The sequence below is a fragment of the Dioscorea cayenensis genome, chromosome 18 (genome assembly GCF_009730915.1).
Source record: "Dioscorea cayenensis subsp. rotundata cultivar TDr96_F1 chromosome 18, TDr96_F1_v2_PseudoChromosome.rev07_lg8_w22 25.fasta, whole genome shotgun sequence".
NCBI classification, from domain to species: Eukaryota; Viridiplantae; Streptophyta; class Magnoliopsida; order Dioscoreales; family Dioscoreaceae; genus Dioscorea; species Dioscorea cayenensis.
The window spans coordinates 22,321,092-22,341,301 of NC_052488.1; the positions used below are offsets into that span (position 1 = coordinate 22,321,092).

Here is a 20,210-nt window from a genome sequence, read left to right on the forward strand (position 1 = left end):
AATGATGTTGATCTAGAGGAGTCACTGTTGAAGAACTAAGAAAAGAAAAACATTGCTATAATTATTATTGGATATATATATATAATTTTCCACTTATTTTCCTCTATTTATCTTTAAATATATCCTTAGATTTTTTTGGTTAAATAAGATAATTAATTAGTTAAAACAAACGATATTATTAATTGTATAAATTATTTGGGAGGTGTTATATGTGTACATATTTATTTATTTTTTGGTTCTTGTCCCAAACATTCTTCTCCCATTTCTATTATTTATCTACTTAACATAATATTATAAACAAAAAATTAATTAATTTTTTATTTTATAAACATAAATTTTGAGAAAACCTCAACAATATCAAAATTAAACTAGTCTGCATCCGGTCAATCACGACCGTCCGATCTTCACATGCTCTGATAGATATAAATGACACAACTGAGCGAAACCCTAGTTCCACTTTCTTCTTCTTCTTCTTCTTCTTCTTCTTCTTCTCAGGTCTCTCGGGAGCCATTGAAGTAGAGGACGGGACCTTCTCATTGGGGCAAAGATGGCGTATGATCCCATTTCAATCTCATTCAAATCCTTACTGCTTTCCTCTTCGTTTTGTTTCCCATTCCATGTGAATAATTCGAATTTTGATAATTTTTGGTGTTTTTTTTTTCCTTTCATTCTAAGCTCTAGAAATCCTCTTTACTGGTTTTGTTTTGCTCAGCAATGGGGCTTTTATGGAGAAAGTTTCGTTCTTTGGGCTGCGTTTTGTTAGGGATTGCTCATGGCTTTGTGGCATTGTTTTCTATTTAGATGCTTATTGACGGTCTTGTGCTGATGAATGTTTTAGATATCAGCGCTTAACACAATCATAAGCTAAAGCTACTGTTTTCCACTATGTTGTGAGAAATCCTTGCTTTTTCTTGTTTTGGAAGAGATTTATCATAAGTGGTGGCAAATGCTTTGATCTGTATAAAGATTTTGGTGGATGTTAACATTTAGATGCATCAATGTGTGGATTATCATCAATAAAGCCCCCCCTTTTTAACATCCATTGGTGTAAATGGGACAATTTCTATATGAAAAATGTTATTTTGATAAAGTTATCTTGATTATTCTTCAATTTAGTTGTTTGCTCTAGATTTGTGAAGTTTTCTACAAATATTTGTATTTCTGTTTGATCAAGTACATCTCCACTGGGGGCACAGACAGCCGGCTTAAATTTAGTTTAGTTTAGTTATCCTTTAGTGTTTTTTGGTATGAACTTTTCTTTTTCATTCCATTTCCAATTCCAATTTTTTTGATTGATGCATTGAGTGTTCTGTGAACATTAAACTTCCTGTTATACTTCTTATCCTTTTTCTTAATCAGATATGGGTTTTAATTGAATAGTAAATTTTGCTAGAATATATTACTTGATAAGTACAGCAATAGTTTTTGATGATCTTGGTGAACTCATCTTGTTTGTGTGTGTACTTCCAAATTTCATATACAATAACTTTCACAAAAGAACTTCGAGAAATATCCTCCAATCTTTGTCTTGTACACTTGTACACATGCTTAGTACAGAATTACCCATTTTTTCATTTGTGCAATCTGTACAAATGCCCATCTCTTATGCCAACTTTCTTGAGCCAAGTGATGCTGTGCTTTTGCTGTTTCTTGTCAACTAGTGATTTAAGTCACTATGTTTCTTGCCTTTTTGTTCAACTTCTATCAATGATGATCTGGTTTTAGCTTTGATCATGCTTCTGCCGAGCCTCTGCTACTCTTTGTTTTTGGATTTTTCAATTTTTGATACGCGTAATGCTGTTTCCAATTTAGATTTCTCTAATGCATATTGGCAATTTGATGGCAGGAAGACTCATGGTATGGGAGCTGCACGCAAGCTCAAGACGCACAGAAGGAATCAGAGGTGGGCTGATAGAACATACAAGAAGAGTCACCTTGGCAATGAATGGAAGAAACCATTTGCTGGCTATTCTCATGCAAAAGGAATAGTTTTTGAGCAAAATGTGAGCCATGTTTTAAACTCGTCAAGTTTCTTTCACATCTTTCCTCTTGTGTTGGACCAATATTTATAAATGATGAAGTGATACAAGCAGAGGCATTGAGGCAAAGCAACCCAACTCTGCCATCCGGAAGTGTGCCCAAGTTCAGTTGATCAAGAATGGAAAGAAGATTGCTGCATTTGTTCCTAATGATAGTTGCTGGCTCTTCTCATGCTAAAGGAATAGTTCTTGAGCAAAATGTGAGCCATGTTGCAAACTCATCAAGTTTCTTTCATATCTTTCCTCCTGTGTTGGACCAATATTTATAAATGATAAATTGATACAAGCAGAGGCATTGAGGCAAGGCAGCCCAACTCTGCCATCCGGAAGTGTGCCCGAGTTCAGTTGAGCAAGAACGGAAAGAAGATTGCTGCATTTGTTCCCAATGATGACTGCTTAAACTACATTGAGGAAAATGTGAGTTTCTAGTCCAACACAACAGTTACCAGAGATGTGATCACTGTATATTGACCTTCCATATAAAACTTGTGTGCTTGTGCAGGATGAGGTGTTGATTCCTGGAGTCAGGTTTAAGGTGGTGAAGGTCTCAGGCGTGTCTTTGTTAGCACTTTTCAAGGAGAAGTAAGAGAAGCCCAGATCTTAGAGAATAATGAATATCAATTCTAAACAAAGTTTTGGAATTTCAGAAGCCTATTCCAATTTGAGAGAACAGTCTCTTTGTAGTAAACAAATATATATTGTGATTCTTGTTGCTTATGATTATTAGTTAACAATTATGGACTATGAGACTACTCTTGTCTTGACATGTGGTGTATTTGTTATATATATATATATAAAATAAAAAGTTTAATTCATGATTCAGTTTACATCCAATGTATTTAGTGTTCTTATGGTCATACTGAAGAATGTTTTGAATTTTGCATTTGGTTACAACTAATTCTTATCTTGTTATTTGGATTTTGGAAACCATAACTTAAAATAAAATATAAAAAATCTAAAATTCTGTAGAAAATCTTTGTTTGTTTCTTTTGAAATTTGAAGTATGAAATATAGGATGATTAGATAATTTAAAATTTGATTTGTTTTTGTATAAGGTTTATATTTAATTGAAATTTATTTAACTTCAATTAGATATAATGATTTTATGCTATTTTATTCTTTATTTTTCATTAATTTTTTTTTCATCCTCTCTAAAGATAACGAATCACTTATATTTATTAAATTCAACTTAAATTACGGCATTAAATAGAGCACACTCTATATTGATTGATGATGTCATATGTGTAATTAATTAACAGAGTCATTTAAAAGTTCTATGATCAATGGCGGTGTGCATATAGAAATTAAATGTTGGAATTTAATATTTACTAAAATTATCAACAATAAAAATTATGATAAATATATATTTAGGGATACAAAACATGATATACTTGAGCAGAAAACTTCAAAAAAAAAAAAATAAATCTGATTTTATCACTAAAGATAAAAAATAATAAAAAATATATATTTTGATATTTATGATAAAATAAAATTTCCTTTTTCAAGTGACTCTTCTGTTTGATATGAATCAAAAGAGGTAAGTCGGTGCCCATCGCACCCACAGAGTCGTGTTGCACGAATCACGAGGCGAAAATGAACGATAAGGATTAATCCAAGTGCATTGAGATTCGGATTCGCCACGCATCATCTTCTCCTTTATAACCCCCCCCTGCGTCTTCGTTCTCTCTATCGGTCCCCAAAAAAGTTCTATTTGCGATCGTGGTCTTCTCTCGTGCTCTGTTTCTCTCGAATTCTCTCGAGTTCTCCGACGATCGCCGACGCTGGAGACCTCCATGGACCGTGGCCGCAAGCGGGCGGAGGCTGCCGATCACCTCCCGGCGGATAAGCGGCCGTGCGGCTCCTCCGATTTCCACCCGGGAACCTCCTCGTCTGAACCCCCGGCGGATTGTGATATGGAACAAGATCCATCGACGTCTGGATCGGATGAGGATGATGACCATGGTGGGTATGGTTCTGATGATGATCCAAACTATGCTTCTCGTAACGCGGAGAACCGGACGAGGTTGGAGGGGATCGTTCCGAGGCTTGGTGATGCCGATTTTGGTGCGGTGCTCGCGGTGCTGACGGAGCTTTGCGAAGTTCTTTCGTTTTGTATGGAGGACACTCTGTCTCGGCCTGCGATGGAAGGGTTGGTGGCGGCGCTCGTGAGGCTGGCCGGCACGGAGGCGTACCCTGATGTTATGTTGCTCTCTATCCGGGCTTTGACTTATCTGTGCGATATCATGCCGAGGGCCGTGGATGTCGTCGTGCGGCACGAGGCTGTTCCCGTGCTTTGCGGAAGGTTGATGGTGATCGAGTATTTGGACGTGGCTGAGCAGGTATGGTGTTATGATTATGAAGTTTTATCATGTTGTTTTAATTTTGAGAGAAGTGGTTGTATGGATATTTTATTTGAATTATTTTGATATTGTAGTGCTTGCAAGTATTGGAGAAGATATCGAAGAGGCAGCCTGTGGCCTGCTTGCAAGCAGGGGTGGTCATGGCGGTGCTGAATTACGTTGATTTCTTCTCCACAACTATTAAAGTGAGGATTGTGTTTAGCGCTTAAGTTTTTATTGATGCAAAAAGTATGTGGAGCTTACTTATTTTTTGTTATTTTTTAATTCTTATATTTTGTGCTATAATTTGCATCAGAGGGTTGCTCTCACTACAGTTGCAAATGTGTGCAAGAAGCTTTCTGTTGAACGCTCTTCATCTGTCATGGATGCCGTTCCCATTTTGTGCAATTTCCTTCAATATGATGATGACCATAAGGTGTCTCACACATTTCTTCATTAGTCACAGATATGATTTGTTTGTCTATTTTCCTTTTGATTTTTTTAATAAATTTAGTATTTACTTATAAATATGCTTTCTGGATGGTAATAGCTCAATCTCTGCTTTTTTATGTTCTGTTTTGCTGTAACAGCTTATAGAGACTGCTGCTACATGTTTGATTAAAATAACAGAGTGCTTTAGTAAATCTCCAGCACTCTTGGATGAACTTTGCAAACGTGGAATTATTAACCAATGTTTAAAGTTGGTAGCCTTGGATGGTCGGATGACACTTGGCCAGTCTACTTATAATGTACACTCTATTTGGATTGAACGCTACTGTGCTATTTTCTTGTCCATTGTTGCTCTTTGCCAGATGATTACTAACTCTGTTTTTTGCTTACCATTAGGGGTTGATTGGGCTTCTCACCAAGCTTACTGCTAATTCAATGGTAGCATTCAAGACACTCTTCGAGTTGAATATAGGTGGTATTCTACGTGGAGTTCTTTTGACGATGTCAGACCTATCCCATAGCACTTCTTCTAACTTGTTTCTTGAAGATGGCCAACCTAATCAGGTTTAAAGTCTTTAAACTACATTTTTGTTATAATTGTTCATGATCTCCTTTTGCAGGTTTTTGTTGGAAGTCTTGTATGAACTGAAAAATTCATACTTTTGTTTGTTAGAATATACAGCCTTGTAATTGATACAAATAACTACAAATTTATTCTGATAACTATTCTAATGTGATTGTAGAAGATAGAGCTCCAAAGCTAGAATACCTGAAAATAAAACTAGATGTAAAAAGGAATATTTGTGTTTGGATGGATCCTGATCTGTTATAAAGAAATGCAGAAGAAAGTCATGCATTGAAGTCATGCAGATTTTGAAGTGTGAAACATATTCTGCAATTAAGCTCCTCTTTTAATGTGCTGTTTTTGGCATCCTATAAATGATCTTTTACTTTTGATTTTTTTTCCTCTGCTTCAGTGTCTACACTCTTAATCCTCTTACTCTTCATTATTTTAAAGTCACTGTAGTTATATCGATTGTATCATGGTTGATAGTCCTTTTGGTTGCTTTAGTTATATTTTGAATTTCAAAATATAGTTATGTGATTGAAAGTCTTTACTCTGAAAAGATTATTAAAAAAATGCCTAATCCATATGCTGCCTGCAGGTATATGAAATTTTCAATTTCTTAAACCAGCTAATTCCTCCTGCTGCAAGAGAAAATGATGAAGTCCAGCTGGTGCTGACAAAAGGGAATTTTCTAACTGAGAAACCTGACTTTCTGTATCAGTTCTCAAGAGACATCCTTCCTGTCTCTGTTCAGGTGTCTTATTCTAAACTGTTGCTAAAATGGCTTGCATTTCATTACCTTAACTAATATAAAAGTTCATCGCAGGTGGTTAATTCCGGTGCTAATTTATATGTTTGTTATGGCTGTGTTTCTGTCATAAACAACATTTTTTACTTTAGCACATCAGACATACTTCCAGATTTAATTGAAAACACAAATATCTCAAGGTGAGCAGGCTACACAATGAAATCGTTGAATCTATTTGAAATACAAGTATGACCTAGTAGGTTGAAAATTTTGATCTCAATTTGATATTTGTTACTTTGTTTATTGCTGCAGCTTTTTGGCTGGTTTGCTTGCCCGAAAAGATCACCATGTTCTGTTTATGACTTTAAAGATCATTGAGACCTTAATGGAAAAGCTTCCAGGTGTTTTTTCCAGTTCTTTTGTTAAGGAGGGGGTTATTTATGCAATTGATGCTCTTTTAAATCCCAAAGATGGCTTGGTTCAAGATTCAAGTCATCCACAATCCTCTAATTGTCAAGTGACTGCAAGTGATGGCTCTGTGTGTTTGTGTCATGCATTCATGTCAAGGAAGGCGCCTTCATCGGAGGCGAAAACTTGTACTCTTGGAAAGGAAGCTGTATTTAGTTTAGCAAAGCACATAAAGTTTACCCACTTCATCTCTGATTCAGTTGACTCGGAAATGGCTTTGACTGAAATTTTGCAGAAGCTCAAAACATTTTGTGCAATCCTAAATGACAATGTGGACAGGCTCTCAATAAATGACGATTTCTCTCAAAATGAGGAACACTTGGCTCGTGTTTTAGATCAGGTTATGCAAGAGCTTGATGGGGGGGAGGGCATGTCCACTTTTGAGTTCATTGAGAGTGGAATAATCAGATCCTTGGTGCACTATTTAACTAATGGCAGATATCCTTTTGAAGGGCAATGTGGTCGTGGCATGAGTAATGATTTTCTTATTGTACTGAAGAGGTTCCAGACATTCTCTTATATTTCATTGTCAAAAGCAGGCCAAAGTTGGAAGGATATGCTTTTGACATTGTTAGTAAGAAAACTGCAGAGAGCATTGTCTTCTGTTGATAGCTTCCCTGTGATCACCAGCCATAATTACAAACCAAGATATTTTTATACTCATATCCCTGTTGAGAAATCAACGATGAATCCCTGCGTGAAAGTATCCTTTATGAGAGAAGAAGGAGAGGAAAACTTATCTGAGTATAATAGTGTTTTGTCAGTTGAGCTTTCTACACGGCTGGATATAATTGAAGAATTTTTGTGGCCTAAAGTATGTGTTAAAAAAAATGAATGCCATGATGCACAGGGGGAGCCTATTGAAAAGGGTGATGCTTTGTCAAGGAACAACAGTGATATAGATCAACCTCAAGAAATGAATGATAACACTGTGCAGGAACCACAGAAAGCATTTTCTACTATACTACGGGTACAGTCTTTATCTTTCTCCTCTGCAAGTACAAGAATTTATAATTTTTACATTAACAATTCAGATATTACAATGGGGAAGGTTAAGCAGTCTCCATAAAGCTGATTCAAACTGTTAGGCTGAGTCTCGTAGGCCATGCATAGGTTTAGAAGTCTTATGCATCTAGTTGCTCTGTTAATTCAGTTTTTTTTTTTTTAATGATGCTTGTTATCATCTGTTGTCATAAATGTGGTGATTCCAACACTTATTTCTTATGTTGATTACCTTGGAGTTCAGGACCTTACTGAACACAAATATCAACTGCCTCTACCGGAGGATGCGAGCTCTAAGCCAAAGGATTTGACAACCTGTAAGTCTATGCTTAAACTTAAGAAACAGTTGTTTTAAAACTTTTTAATCTTTCATTCTTCTATGATATATCTAACTTTCTAGTCTAGAAGGTTTTCAAAGGTCGATTTCTATATCAATTTGTTGATGGTTTGTCCCCTTCATTGCTTCAGCTGTTGAAGGACTGGCAGGAGGTAAAATTAGTTCATCATCTCCAGTTAGTAGCATTGCTAAGCCAAAACTGATTTTCAGTTTAGCAGGGAAAGAAATAGACCATTCTGCTAATCTTTACCAAGCAATATTACAAGGCTTGAACTCTACAGAGCTTAATATAACTATTGGTCCTAAATTCTGGAGTGAAGTGTACAAAGTCACCTACAGAAGGTCTATTGAACACAAAATTCAAGATTCTCAGTCGTCTCATTGTGCTTCTCAGTCTTCAATTCTTGAGGATGAACATGGCTTATTTTGGCAGAAGCTACCGTCTTTTTCAAATTTGCTGCCCTCAGAGCTTCACTGTGAGATGGACAATTCAAGTCCATTATATGATATATTATTTTTGCTGAAGGTTTTGGAGAGGTTGAATCAGTTCTTGTTTCATATCGTATCTTATGAAAGAATCAATGGGTTTGCTGAAGGAGGAGTACAGAATCTTGATGACCTGAAAGTGTCTGTATCTCCAATTCCGCAAATTGAGTTCATAAGTTCTAAGCTGACTGATAAATTGGAGCAGCAAATGCGAGATCCTTTGATGCTGAGTATTGGTAGCATGCCTTCATGGTGTGGTCACCTGATGGCAGCTTGCCCATTTTTGTTTACTTTTGAAGCAAGAAGGAAATACTTCCGCTTGACTGTGTTCGGTTCTTTGAGAAATCAGCAGAATCAAATTCATCATCCTCACAATGGTGGTATTGATTCATCAAACAATAGACGTTCTCATCCTGCGATGGCAAATCGTAAAAAGTTCAAAGCGGATAGGAAAAATGTTCTGGAATCTGCTGCCAAGATGATGGCCCTACATTGCAGAAGCAAGTCTGTTCTTGAAGTGGAATTCAACGATGAAGTTGGTACTGGCCTTGGCCCCTCCATGGAATTCTATACCTTGGTCAGTCATGAATTCCAAAAAATTGGTTTGGGTATGTGGAGGGAGGATCCTAGTTCTTTCAGTGACCAGGTGCATTGTGATACAACTGTCGCTAATAACGGATTTGTATTTGCCCCTTTTGGATTGTTCCCTCGCCCATGGTCAGCGGATGCAAGTTCGTCATCTAAGATCCAATTTTCTGATGTTCTTAAAAAATTTATGCTTCTCGGGCAGATTGTGGCAAAGAGCATCAGAGATGGCCGGATTCTGGACCTTCCATTTTCTAGAGCATTTTACAAAATGATGCTTGAGAAGGTTTTCTTTCCTTATACTTTCTGATCTCTCTGGTTTCTGATATTTATTTATTTTCTTATATTAATTTGCTTTTCTTACATGTCCTTAGGAGTTGAGTATGTATGATATTCAGTCATTTGATCCTGGGCTTGGAAAGAATCTACTAGAATTTCAAGCTCTTGTTTGTCGGAAAAAGTTTCTGGAATCTTCTGGAGGAAAATTGACTTTTGCATCTGAGGCTGACTTGTGTTTCCGGAATATGAAAATTGAGGATCTTTGCCTTGATTTCACTCTTCCTGGTTATTCGGATTACGTTCTTACATCTGTAAATGACTCAAAAATGGTACATAAATTAAGACTGGGTTATGATTGTTTTGCAGTTACTGTTCTGTAATGATTTCCTTTTGTTATCACAGGTGAATATTAACAACTTGGAGACTTATGTCTCACTCATTGTCAAGGCAACTGTTGGAGCTGGGATTGCCCAGCAAGTAAAAGCTTTCAAATCTGGGTTTAATGAGGTTTGTTCTATGATGTTGAAAGGGCCACTTTATTTGATTTTGTGTATCCTTTGTACTTCAGTCATCCATGAAATTTAGCTATTCTATGCTTGACCATATTTGAAGACCCATAAAATAAGTGTACCTTGTCTGGAATTCTTTTTAATTTTCATTTTACGTATAACTTTCATGGTAGAATGTGGATCTTGTATGTTTCCCCTTCGATTATTCAGTCTGATAGTTCAATATCAACATTTCATCTTTGACTCTGGTTGGTTAAAGTATTTTAATAGATTATTCAAATCCAAAAACAAGCTTCTTTTCCGAAGTTGCTATATTCACCATGGCGGCTTCTCGTTTTCTGTACAATAGGTGTTTCCTTTGGAAGCCCTCCAAATTTTTACTGAAGATGAGCTGGAACTTTTACTGTGTGGGGAGCGGGAAACATGGAATGTAAGTATTCTTTCCTCAGCCTGGTAACTTGTCCGTTGAGCAGTTGCTAATGTTTGAGGCACCCTTGCAGCTAAGTGAGCTTCTTGATCATGTCAAGTTTGATCATGGTTACACAGCCAACAGTCCTCCGGTCATTAGTGTTAGTATCATAAACCACTCTCAGTTTTAGTGATTCCATTTGTCACACATATATGTACACACTTTGGAATCTCAAACCACTATACCTGTGATATTACCATGCAGTTACTTGAAATCATACAAGAGTTTGGATGTGAACAGCGACGAGCTTTCCTGCAATTTGTGACTGGATCTCCTCGATTACCTCTAGGTGGCTTCGCTGCTCTCAACCCAAAAATGACAATTGTTCGCAAGGTCAGTAATCATATTTGAACTTGTTAGTCAACTTTCCTCTCTCCCTGATATAATTAAATCATATAAACATTACAGCACTGTAACAACGATGTCGATATGGACTTGCCAAGTGTGATGACTTGCGCCAATTATGTAAAACTGCCAGCGTACTCATCCAAGGTCAAAATACCAAATCTCTGTTCTTTGACATGTTGCATTACAAGTTTAGCAAAGTGCACTGACCAATCATATCCCGCGCTTTGGTTTGCAGGAACATATGAAGGAGAGGCTCTTATATGCGATTACTGAAGGACAAGGCTCCTTTCATCTTTCATAATCTAATGCACAGATAGCTTCTCACTGTCATGCTGAAATGAATGGTGATAAACTTGTGAATTCCTTAATTAGTCTTTTTAGGATGGTGGTGTAAATATAAGGTTTGATGCTGGAGGCTGGTGGAGCTGATTGTGGACAAACAAGAGGAAGCCCATCTTTAGCAATGTGTACAGATTAGTATCAACTTACAGGCTAGTCATTGATTTAATCATATGACCCAAAAACATAGGACACGGCCCTAGCAGCTAGTTGAACCTCTCCTTTTTCTTTTTCTTTTAATTTTATTTGTCTTTTATTTCTGTTCCATTGTACAGAATCTGTGTAAATATTTATGGTCCATCCAATGCACAGCATGCTTCTTTTATGTTTGAATTATCTTCTTTGGTGATGTTCTCATTTATTCATGGCTTCTGATCTTTAAATTGATTCCCTCTTGTTGAGTTTCAGATTAGAAGATCTCTGGAAAATGTTCTAATTGTTTTTTCTTTATTTATTTATTTTTGTAAAATAATGGTTTATATCCTGCTTACCTATGAAATGAGAATTGTTTCATTTGACCTCTGTTTTCATCAATATTATATGCACATCGATATTGGGCTCAAGCGTTTTCCATGAGCTTATCTTAAAACCTTTTCTGTTTTTTTTAAAGCTACTTATTTATTAAATAAATAAATAAAAACCCTCTTAATGAGAATAAATAAATAAATAAATCCAATCCCCTGTGCTTCTATCTTCAAACAATTAAAATAACCATTTTCTTTTTTTAATTTAAAAAAAAAAAATCCAAATTTAACTAGAACCTTAATGAGTTTGGCCCATTCTAAACCAGCCCAACCCAAACCCAGAACTCTAACCCGCCAGGCGCGCAAGTGGGCGTTCTCGAGTCGCATCATTCGTCATTGCACTCCGACGAGACGAGTCGTCGGTTTGAAGCAAAGCTCTTCCCTTCCAACCGTGCGATCCTTCTTCTTCTTCTTCTTCTCTCTCTCTCTCAAATTCACCTCCTTTCCAATGCCCTTCTCTCCATACTCCTCCCAAACCCTCGCGTAGGGGAATCCCCTCCCTGTGCTCTCCTCCCCGCTCTCAGATCTGACAACCGATCTCCGTTCTCCGACTGTCACTGCCGACGCATCGGAGATGAAGTTCTTCGATAACTTGCCGCCGATGGAGCACCTTAGGTCTGAGAAGATGAGCTTCGTGCAGCTCATCATCCCTGTCGAGTCTGCGCACCGCGCGCTCTCTTACCTTGGCGAGCTTGGCCTTGTCCAATTTAAAGACGTAAGCTGTTCTCTCAATTGGTTATTCTTGTGAGATCTCTTCTGTGTTTGTTTGAATTGTTTGCTGGGTTTGCGGATCTGGAATTATTGAATGCGCGTACTGCTGGATCTCGTGTTCCTTTTTGTTCTTCTTTTGATTCTCGACTCGAAAATTTGAGCTGTTTTGGCCGGAGAGTTGGATCTTTGTTCCCTTATGGCTGTGTTTTCTGATTTTTCACTTATATATATATATATATATATATATGGAAGAGGTCTCATTAGAGTTTGAAGAGTGGTTGAATGTCAGTGAGATGCATCATGTGTTATAGTGATTCACTAGTGTTGCTAGACTAAATCTGATGATGAGAACCTGTAATGGTCTAGAGAAAGAAGAAGAATTGAATAAGATGAATATTTGGACGAGAGTTGGTTAGAATAAGAGCTCTATTTATTGTGGTCATTGATGTGCAAGAGATACCCCAAGAGTATATAAAATATATATGTGTATGTTTACTGACACCCCAAAGGTATAGAAAAAATTGCATTTGTAACGTGGTGGATGATGTTGGAAGGTGTTGATATATAAGGGAGTGATCTATCAGAATTAATACCAAGAGATTGGTGATGATATATATTTTTGAAATTTGGGAAAGAAGGAAAAATAATTTATGCTAAACATATAAGATGACCATTTTAGAGATTTATTCAGTCACTCTTGAAAATTAAATGGTCAAGGAAGTTTGGAGGCTGAATCTGATTGGTTGATGTGAGGCACGTATCAGATCTAAAATGGCTTTTTTGTCAAATGAAGCCTTTAGTAGACTATTGTCTAAAAATCACTGTGGCGTATTAGGTGAGGGAAACTATTATTGCATAAACTATGAATTACAGATAAATTGGGAATTGACCCTGTGCTGCTGTGTATAGTGATAAATCCTGAAAAAAATAATGACAAGGCTAAACATATACTTAACTGTGTGTTAAAGATTGTGTGCATATTAATGAAAATCTTCTTTGTAACTGAAATATGTTCTGATGTTTGCAATTGATCATTGCTTCAATTATTGGTGCATGATGAATCTTTTGATAGTTAAACCTCTAGCTCGAAGGTAGTGTAGTAATAAAACCCTGAAATATAATAACAAGGTCAAACATATTCTTAATTGTGTGTTGAATGTTGTGTGCATATTGATGAAAATTTTCTTTGCAATTAAAATACATTTTGATGTTTGCAAGTGACCATTGCTGCAATTATTGGTGCATGATAAATCTTTTGATAGTTATACGCCTAACTTGAAGGTAGTGGTATGCCATCAAATTATATACTGTGTTTTTGCTTCAATGGACATTACATTGTTCTCCATTGATTACTGATTTGCTTTCTTGTCTATCATTTTTGGCAGTTAAATGGTGATAAGAGTCCATTCCAACGAACTTTTGTTAACCAGGCAAGGCTATTGTGTTCTGCTTGTCTACTTTTTTCTTTATCTTGTGACATCGAGCTTGGACTTTGACTTTGTGCATGGAAATCTAATTTAGGAGATTTACCATAAGTGCAACCATGAAAGCTTATTGTACATATTTTCCTGCAATTAATATATTAACTGTTCTTAGAAGAGATGCTATTCATGACTGTCAGTAAGTATGTGATTGTTTCAACTTTCTCCTCTTCATTTATCCCCTTATTGTTGAAGAGGTACTAATTTTACTTTTATTGTTGATGATCTACTAATTCTACATTCAGTTGTGGTTTTGATAATTTATATACCATCAGCTCTTCTTTTTCTTTTTCCTTTTTTGGTCACATCTGGAAGTGGGAAAATCAGTCTTACTTTCAGTTTGATATTGTTCTAACCTTGTTTTACATTTTTTCCATTGCTTATTTAATAGGTCAAGCGATGTGCAGAGATGTCACGGAAACTGAGGTTTTTTAGTGATCAAATCAGCAAAGCTGGCGTGACAGCAGCCTCACTCCCTGTCATGCAGCCAGACTTTGACTTGGAGGAGCTAGAGGTAGCTGCCCTTCTTCCATTTCGTGCCCAGACTGCTATGGTTATGGTGCTGGTCATTTGTTGTTTAGCATTTGATATTACTTGTTATATGTTTCTTTTAATACAGGTTCGACTTGGAGAGCATGAGTCTGAACTTATTGAAATGAATACTAACAGCGAGAAACTGAGGCATTCTTATAATGAGCTCTTTGAGTTTAAGTTGGTTCTACTCAAGGTATTTTGTTTCCATTATGAGTTACTTTAGTAAGTAATAGTACATGCATCTGTTTCTTGTTTTTGCATCAACTACAACTAAGGGATTTGTTTTGCGAAAATATTTGTAGTTCTAATTTTCCAGATAGGCCTTTACTGGTCCTTTGCCTCTCATATTTTTCATTCCAGGCAGGGGGCTTTCTAGTTTCATCTCAAAAGCATGCAGTTCCCTCTGAGAGAGAATTGGATGAACATATATACTCTGGGCTGCAGGACGGGGAGCACATGTCTTTGATTGAGCAGGTTTTCTATATGCATTCACTGAATTTTAATAATTATTTTTGTGCTTATACAGTTCTGTGTTCTAAAACATAACACTTGGAGGAAATGCAGGTTGAACCTTCCAATAAGTCTGGCTTAAGATTCATCAGTGGAATAATATGCAAATCTAAATCTCTCAGATTTGAAAGGATGCTTTTCCGAGCTACAAGGGGCAATATGTTTTTTAACCAGGCACCTGCTGGTGAACAAGTCATGGATCCAATTTCGGGTGAAATGGTTTGCTTTCTCTTGCTTTGCTAAGGACATTACTTTCATAGTTAGGTTTGCTGACATTGGTTGTGGAGACATTTGTGCTATCATTTTCACATGTTTACATCTCTTATTCTGAATCACGTTATATAGATCATATTTAAATATCTAAATGAATCAACATTTTGTTTGGAGCAATTCTATCTCTTATTATAACTATTATTATTATTATTAATTCTTATCTACAGGTGGAGAAAATGGTATTTGTAGTTTTCTTTTCTGGAGAGCAGGCCAGAAACAAAATCTTAAAAATTTGTGAAGCATTTGGTGCAAATTGCTACCCCGTACCTGATGATGTGACTAAACAGAGGCAAATAACACGAGAGGTAATGTGGTTTATAAAGAGTTGCAAAATTAGATGGTGCTCTTATGTCTTAAATTTAGTATTATTACTGGGGCCATCATGCCATTTCTAGAATATATGCACCAGGTCGAGTTGTTTGGTAATATTTGAATCATACATTGGTTGCTAATTGAATAAGCATATTTTTTCCATTGATGAGTTGTATTTTGTTTGTGGTCTCCGAATAGCCATCTTAAAGATAATGTGAAATATTAAATGCGTGATTGCCAAGTCTTCAAATTCTGGATATTGTTAGCAAGTTTGTGAGCTTCCAAATGAGTTAGAACTATTACATGGTCACCCACATTGTCTGAACAATTTTGTTGTTATTGTTCCTGATATTCATTATAAACACTTTTAGACTTGGTGGGCTGTTAAGATTGCTTATTTAATTATTTATTGAAGGTTTCATCTCGTCTTTCTGAATTGGAAGCCACATTGGATGCTGGAATTCGACATAGAAACAAAGCTCTTGCTTCCATTGCGCCCCAAATTTGGAAGTGGACATTAATCGTAAGCCAATAAGTTCTATTTACTTTTGAAGTTCTTTGTTAACAACTTCCAGTATGTGATAAGCCGTTGCTATTAGTTCTGGATTTGTCTGAGAACTATAATTGGCAGTATATGCACTTGGGCAGTGGATATAAGGCTTCTAAAATCTGTCATCATCCAGGTTAAAAAGGAGAAAGCTGTGTACGATACACTTAACATGCTCAATTTTGATGTGACAAAAAAATGCTTAGTTGGAGAGGGATGGTGCCCCATGTTCGCTAAGCCTCAGGTTATACTTCTAATTGTGTTTCATACAAAAATCCTGTTGGCGTCGTACTTGAAGATGTATGTCAATTGAACTGAAATTTATTTCTTTGCTGTGTGTGATCTGAATAGATTAAGGATGCCTTGCAACGTGCAACATTTGACTGCAATTCCCAAGTGGGCATAATTTTCCATGTGATGGACGCTGTTGAATCACCACCAACATTTTTCAGAACAAATCGGTTTACACATGCATTCCAGGAAATTGTTGATGCATATGGGTTAGTTTTCAAACCTGTTTTAGTGGAAGAAGTTTCTCTGCAATTGAGCAGACATGTTTCATTGCTATGTTTGACCTTGTTCTTAGACTTCTAACTGTATACAACTGTCTTCTCATGCAGTGTTGCAAGATATGAAGAAGCAAATCCTGCTGTTTACTCTGTTGTTACATTCCCTTTTCTTTTTGCTGTGATGTTTGGAGATTGGGGCCATGGAATATGCTTGTTGTTAGGATCATTAGTTCTCATACTCCGTGAGAACAAGCTGGGATCCAAGGTAATTTTGTAAGATTTTCTACAAAATAGAATCAGTAAATAAGAATATCTTTTTTATTTTGGCATGATGACAAGAAGATTAGCAATATAGCAAGATTCCTGGATTTCTATTATGTTCTAGGCAGAGTCGGTAGTACTCAGGGAGTTGAATTTAGCTCTAATGATGTGCCTAATGCTCGCTAGTAATAATAAATTGCATTTTACTGGTATTTTTAATTATGATTCCAGATAATTCTCACTTGAATCGTCTTCTTTCCTCTTCTTTGTTTATGTTGAAAGTTTGAAACAATGAAAATCTACTGATTTCTAGATGAATGTTCAAAAAGGAAGTGAAGCTAGTTTGTAGAAAGTGCTTATGACTCTCTGTCCATTTATTTTGTTGATAGATTAAGCTTGTGCTTGACGTTTATTCATGCTTCGTAAAATCTATTCCCGATTTGAATGTGCATGTAGAGGTATAAAAGTTAGATGGATGCTAAGACTTTCTGATTGAAGGTCATGCTTGCACCCTTTTGTCAGATTTTTTTTTTAGTCAACTTGAAATCAAGATTTTAGGAACCTTTAGTGGTTCTCATCTGTCATACTATCCCATTTGTTTCTCAGAAACTTGGCAGCTTCATGGAGATGGCATTTGGAGGTCGATATGTGATTCTCTTGATGGCATTATTCTCAATCTATTGTGGATTGATTTATAATGAGTTCTTCTCTGTTCCATTCCAAATATTTGGCTCTTCTGCTTACAAATGCCGAGATACAAGTTGCGGGTACCATCCCATCTTTTTTGTTATGCTGATTATAGCATAATGTTTGCTACTTAAGCTTTTACATTAAATTATTTGTTCAATGAATGCTTTAATATCAAGAGTGTTTACTTGACAGGAGTTTAAAATCTGATGTCCCTTAGAATCTTATTTGCTTTTGAAGACTAATTTGATTTGATTTACCAGAGATGCATATACCGTTGGGCTCATCAAATATCGTGAACCATACCGATTTGGTGTAGATCCTAGCTGGCGTGGGAGCCGTTCTGAGCTACCTTTTCTAAACTCTCTTAAAATGAAGATGTCTATATTGTTAGGTGTCACTCAGATGAACTTAGGAATCATACTGAGTTATTTTGATGCAAAATTTCACGGGAGCTTGCTGGATATCAAGTAAGCTGTGTTGTGACTAGCGTTGTATTTCATCCATCATGCTTAGAAAATGTGGTAAGCTATATATTCTTCATGACAGGTACCAGTTTATGCCACAAATGATATTTCTGAATAGCCTCTTTGGCTATCTGGCGCTCCTCATAGTCATCAAGTGGTGCACAGGATCTCAAGCTGACTTGTATCATGTGATGATTTACATGTTTCTGAGCCCTACAGGGGATCTTGGTGAAAATCAGTTATTTTGGGGTCAGAAACAACTCCAGGTTGCTTTCCAACAAATTTCTTTTATAAGTTCTGTCAATTTCGTTACCCTTCTCTATTGAAATTCCCCATATTCTTGCAGATCTTGCTATTGCTCTTGGCTGTTGTGGCTGTCCCTTGGATGCTCTTCCCGAAACCTTTCATCTTAAGGAAGCTTCATACAGAGGTAAATCATGTGTCCACAAAGCATTGTTTGATATTCCCCCTCTTCTAGCTGTTCACTCTCATAAAGTGTTGTTTTTCAAATTATTCATGAGTTTTATAGAAGCATATTATTATTCATGCGTTAGCTAGGGGAGTTTGCATAGGAATTGAATTTTATTATTTACTTCTTGCCTGCTTGCTCTGGTTTAATTTTTGAACTTGACTTGTATTGTCTAATGTTGTCTTTCTTGCCTTTTTCCCTGGACAATTTTTGGGCGGTTGTTCCTTCTCTGTGTGTGTGTGCGCGCGCGTGTGTGTGTCATTGTCCTTGATGGTTATTTAGAGAAAAAAAATAAAATAAAGGAACCCGATATTTGGGCATGAACGTTTGAAGATATGAATTAACTTTGTTCATGAAATGATTTACAGAGATTTCAAGGGCGTACATATGGCTTACTAGGAAATTCTGAAATGGATATTGATGTTGAACCTGATTCTGCAAGACAACACCATGAAGATTTCAACTTCAGTGAGGTTTTTGTTCATCAGATGATACATTCCATTGAATTCGTTTTGGGTGCAGTCTCAAATACTGCTTCTTATCTTCGGCTTTGGGCTCTTAGGTAATCTCTAGCTAAATAATCCCTTTGCTTATTGCTACATTATATCCATACCCTATTCTTAAATATCTTTTCCTGTTCAGCTTGGCTCATTCGGAATTGTCCACGGTCTTTTACGAGAAAATTCTTCTTCTTGCTTGGGGGTAAGGGTTTTTCTCATACTGTCCATAATTTACTGCTGCTTGTGATTCCAGGAAATAGATAACACTAGGGTTCCTTATGAACTAATATAAAGATTAAACAGTTAACTTAGAGAAACTAGGGCATAAAACTTTATGAATCAAGCATCTTACTGTTGAACCTGACTTTCAGTTCATCTATTTTTCAAAACATGAAGGGTCTTATGAACTTTATGGTGGGATATACAGGTATAACAACGTCGTTATTCGAGTGGCTGGGCTCGCAGTCTTTGCCTTTGCAACTGCATTCATACTGCTGATGATGGAGACTCTCAGTGCTTTCCTTCATGCATTACGTCTACATTGGGTCGAATTCATGGGTAAATTCTATCATGGTGATGGTTACAAGTTCAAGCCCTTTTCATTTGCTTCCCTAGTAGACGAAGAAGATTGAAGTTAAAACAGCTAAAAACTCAAAGATTATTTACGAAACCAAGCCGCAATACATACGAGAATTGCCGAGATAGACCAAGTGATGTATTTCGAGTTTTTGCCATTTGTTTCCTAGTGTTAGAGCTGTAAAATCCAAGTTGAGGAAGAAGAAGGAAGAGAAGCAGGTGAGAATTTCTTCACAGGCATTATTAATTAGTTGTAAAGATGAACAAATTTAAGGTTTCTTATTATAGGTAAGGTTCCCATTTGTTGTTATTCATGGGGGAGTTCTAAGTATTATCCTCTAATATTTAACTCACAGAATGTTGTTCTCCATAAGAGAATTCCAACTTAGTTCTTTTTTGACCATAGAAAGGACAAGCCACTTGATCATTTACATATATTTGAGAGTTCTTATTGTGATTCTTTTGCATCATGTTATTTTGTTCTTCAGGAAATTCAGTAAAAAATTTATGAAAACATTAAGTTGTTTTTTTAGACTATTGTGCTAAAGCCTAAAGAGATTGTTTCGTTAAGGTAATATTTATTGATTTTTTTTTTCAAAGAATTTTATTATTGTTTATGGATTTTGTTTTGTTGTGGCATTCACTTCAAACAGATTCGATGAACGCCAACATCATCCATCAATAAACGGATTCTATGAAGACAAATGAAAATAATTTGAATTCTTAGTTGCTCGTGAACTGAAGATGATTTCATCTTGAACCAAAATAATGATAAACAAAATTGATGTTTTTTACTTCACTCCTTTTTTTTAAAAAAAAAAAAAGGAAAAAATGCCACAACATTGCCGGACATCCTCGCTGGATTAAAATAGATTTTTACCTT

The 20,210-nt window shown here is 36.3% G+C and overlaps 2 protein-coding genes and 1 long non-coding RNA gene across 4 annotated transcripts; all 3 read left to right on the top strand.

The window, feature by feature from the left end:
• The first annotated feature begins 463 nt into the window (after positions 1–463).
• Positions 464–2,806, top strand: LOC120282227. Of its 2 annotated transcripts, none has more exons than XR_005542912.1 (5): positions 464–552; positions 1,847–2,003; positions 2,082–2,239; positions 2,330–2,456; positions 2,542–2,806. It is a non-coding gene; the product is annotated as an uncharacterized LOC120282227 (long non-coding RNA). The 2 variants fall into 2 exon arrangements; XR_005542911.1 differs by having other exon boundaries at positions 2,094–2,239.
• A 935-nt stretch (positions 2,807–3,741) lies between these two features.
• On the top strand, positions 3,742–11,299 carry LOC120281897 (E3 ubiquitin-protein ligase UPL4). Its single transcript, XM_039288594.1, has 17 exons — positions 3,742–4,378; positions 4,474–4,584; positions 4,695–4,814; positions 4,969–5,127; positions 5,225–5,392; positions 5,995–6,150; positions 6,223–6,344; positions 6,457–7,582; positions 7,859–7,931; positions 8,083–9,308; positions 9,397–9,630; positions 9,704–9,808; positions 10,160–10,240; positions 10,311–10,379; positions 10,484–10,612; positions 10,688–10,771; positions 10,863–11,299. Exons 1-17 carry the CDS (start codon positions 3,833–3,835, stop codon positions 10,926–10,928), a joined length of 4,575 nt encoding a protein of 1,524 aa, XP_039144528.1. The 5' UTR covers positions 3,742–3,832; the 3' UTR covers positions 10,929–11,299.
• A 490-nt stretch (positions 11,300–11,789) lies between these two features.
• LOC120282166 (V-type proton ATPase subunit a1) lies at positions 11,790–19,786 on the top strand. The gene is made up of 18 exons (XM_039288919.1): positions 11,790–12,205; positions 13,587–13,631; positions 14,074–14,196; positions 14,302–14,409; positions 14,577–14,690; positions 14,781–14,945; positions 15,167–15,304; positions 15,727–15,834; positions 15,995–16,102; positions 16,210–16,358; positions 16,479–16,632; positions 17,235–17,395; positions 17,579–17,785; positions 17,865–18,048; positions 18,129–18,212; positions 18,620–18,813; positions 18,894–18,953; positions 19,179–19,786. The coding sequence occupies exons 1-18, from the start codon at positions 12,065–12,067 to the stop codon at positions 19,381–19,383; spliced, it is 2,448 nt and encodes an 815-aa protein (XP_039144853.1). The 5' UTR covers positions 11,790–12,064; the 3' UTR covers positions 19,384–19,786.
• Positions 19,787–20,210: the final 424 nt, after the last annotated feature.

Excerpts from the sequence above, each read along its gene's own strand:
- LOC120282166 (XM_039288919.1), top strand. The coding sequence starts at position 12,065 with ATGAAGTTCTTCGATAACTTGCCGCCGATGGAGCACCTTAGGTCTGAG. Across the intron at positions 14,410-14,576 it reads TTAAGTTGGTTCTACTCAAG|GCAGGGGGCTTTCTAGTTTC; the intron begins GTATTTTGTTTC and ends TTTTCATTCCAG. Across the intron at positions 18,213-18,619 it reads TAAGGAAGCTTCATACAGAG|AGATTTCAAGGGCGTACATA; the intron begins GTAAATCATGTG and ends AATGATTTACAG.
- LOC120281897 (XM_039288594.1), top strand. The coding sequence starts at position 3,833 with ATGGACCGTGGCCGCAAGCGGGCGGAGGCTGCCGATCACCTCCCGGCG. Across the intron at positions 10,241-10,310 it reads GGGAGCGGGAAACATGGAAT|CTAAGTGAGCTTCTTGATCA; the intron begins GTAAGTATTCTT and ends GCACCCTTGCAG. Across the intron at positions 10,380-10,483 it reads ACAGTCCTCCGGTCATTAGT|TTACTTGAAATCATACAAGA; the intron begins GTTAGTATCATA and ends ATTACCATGCAG.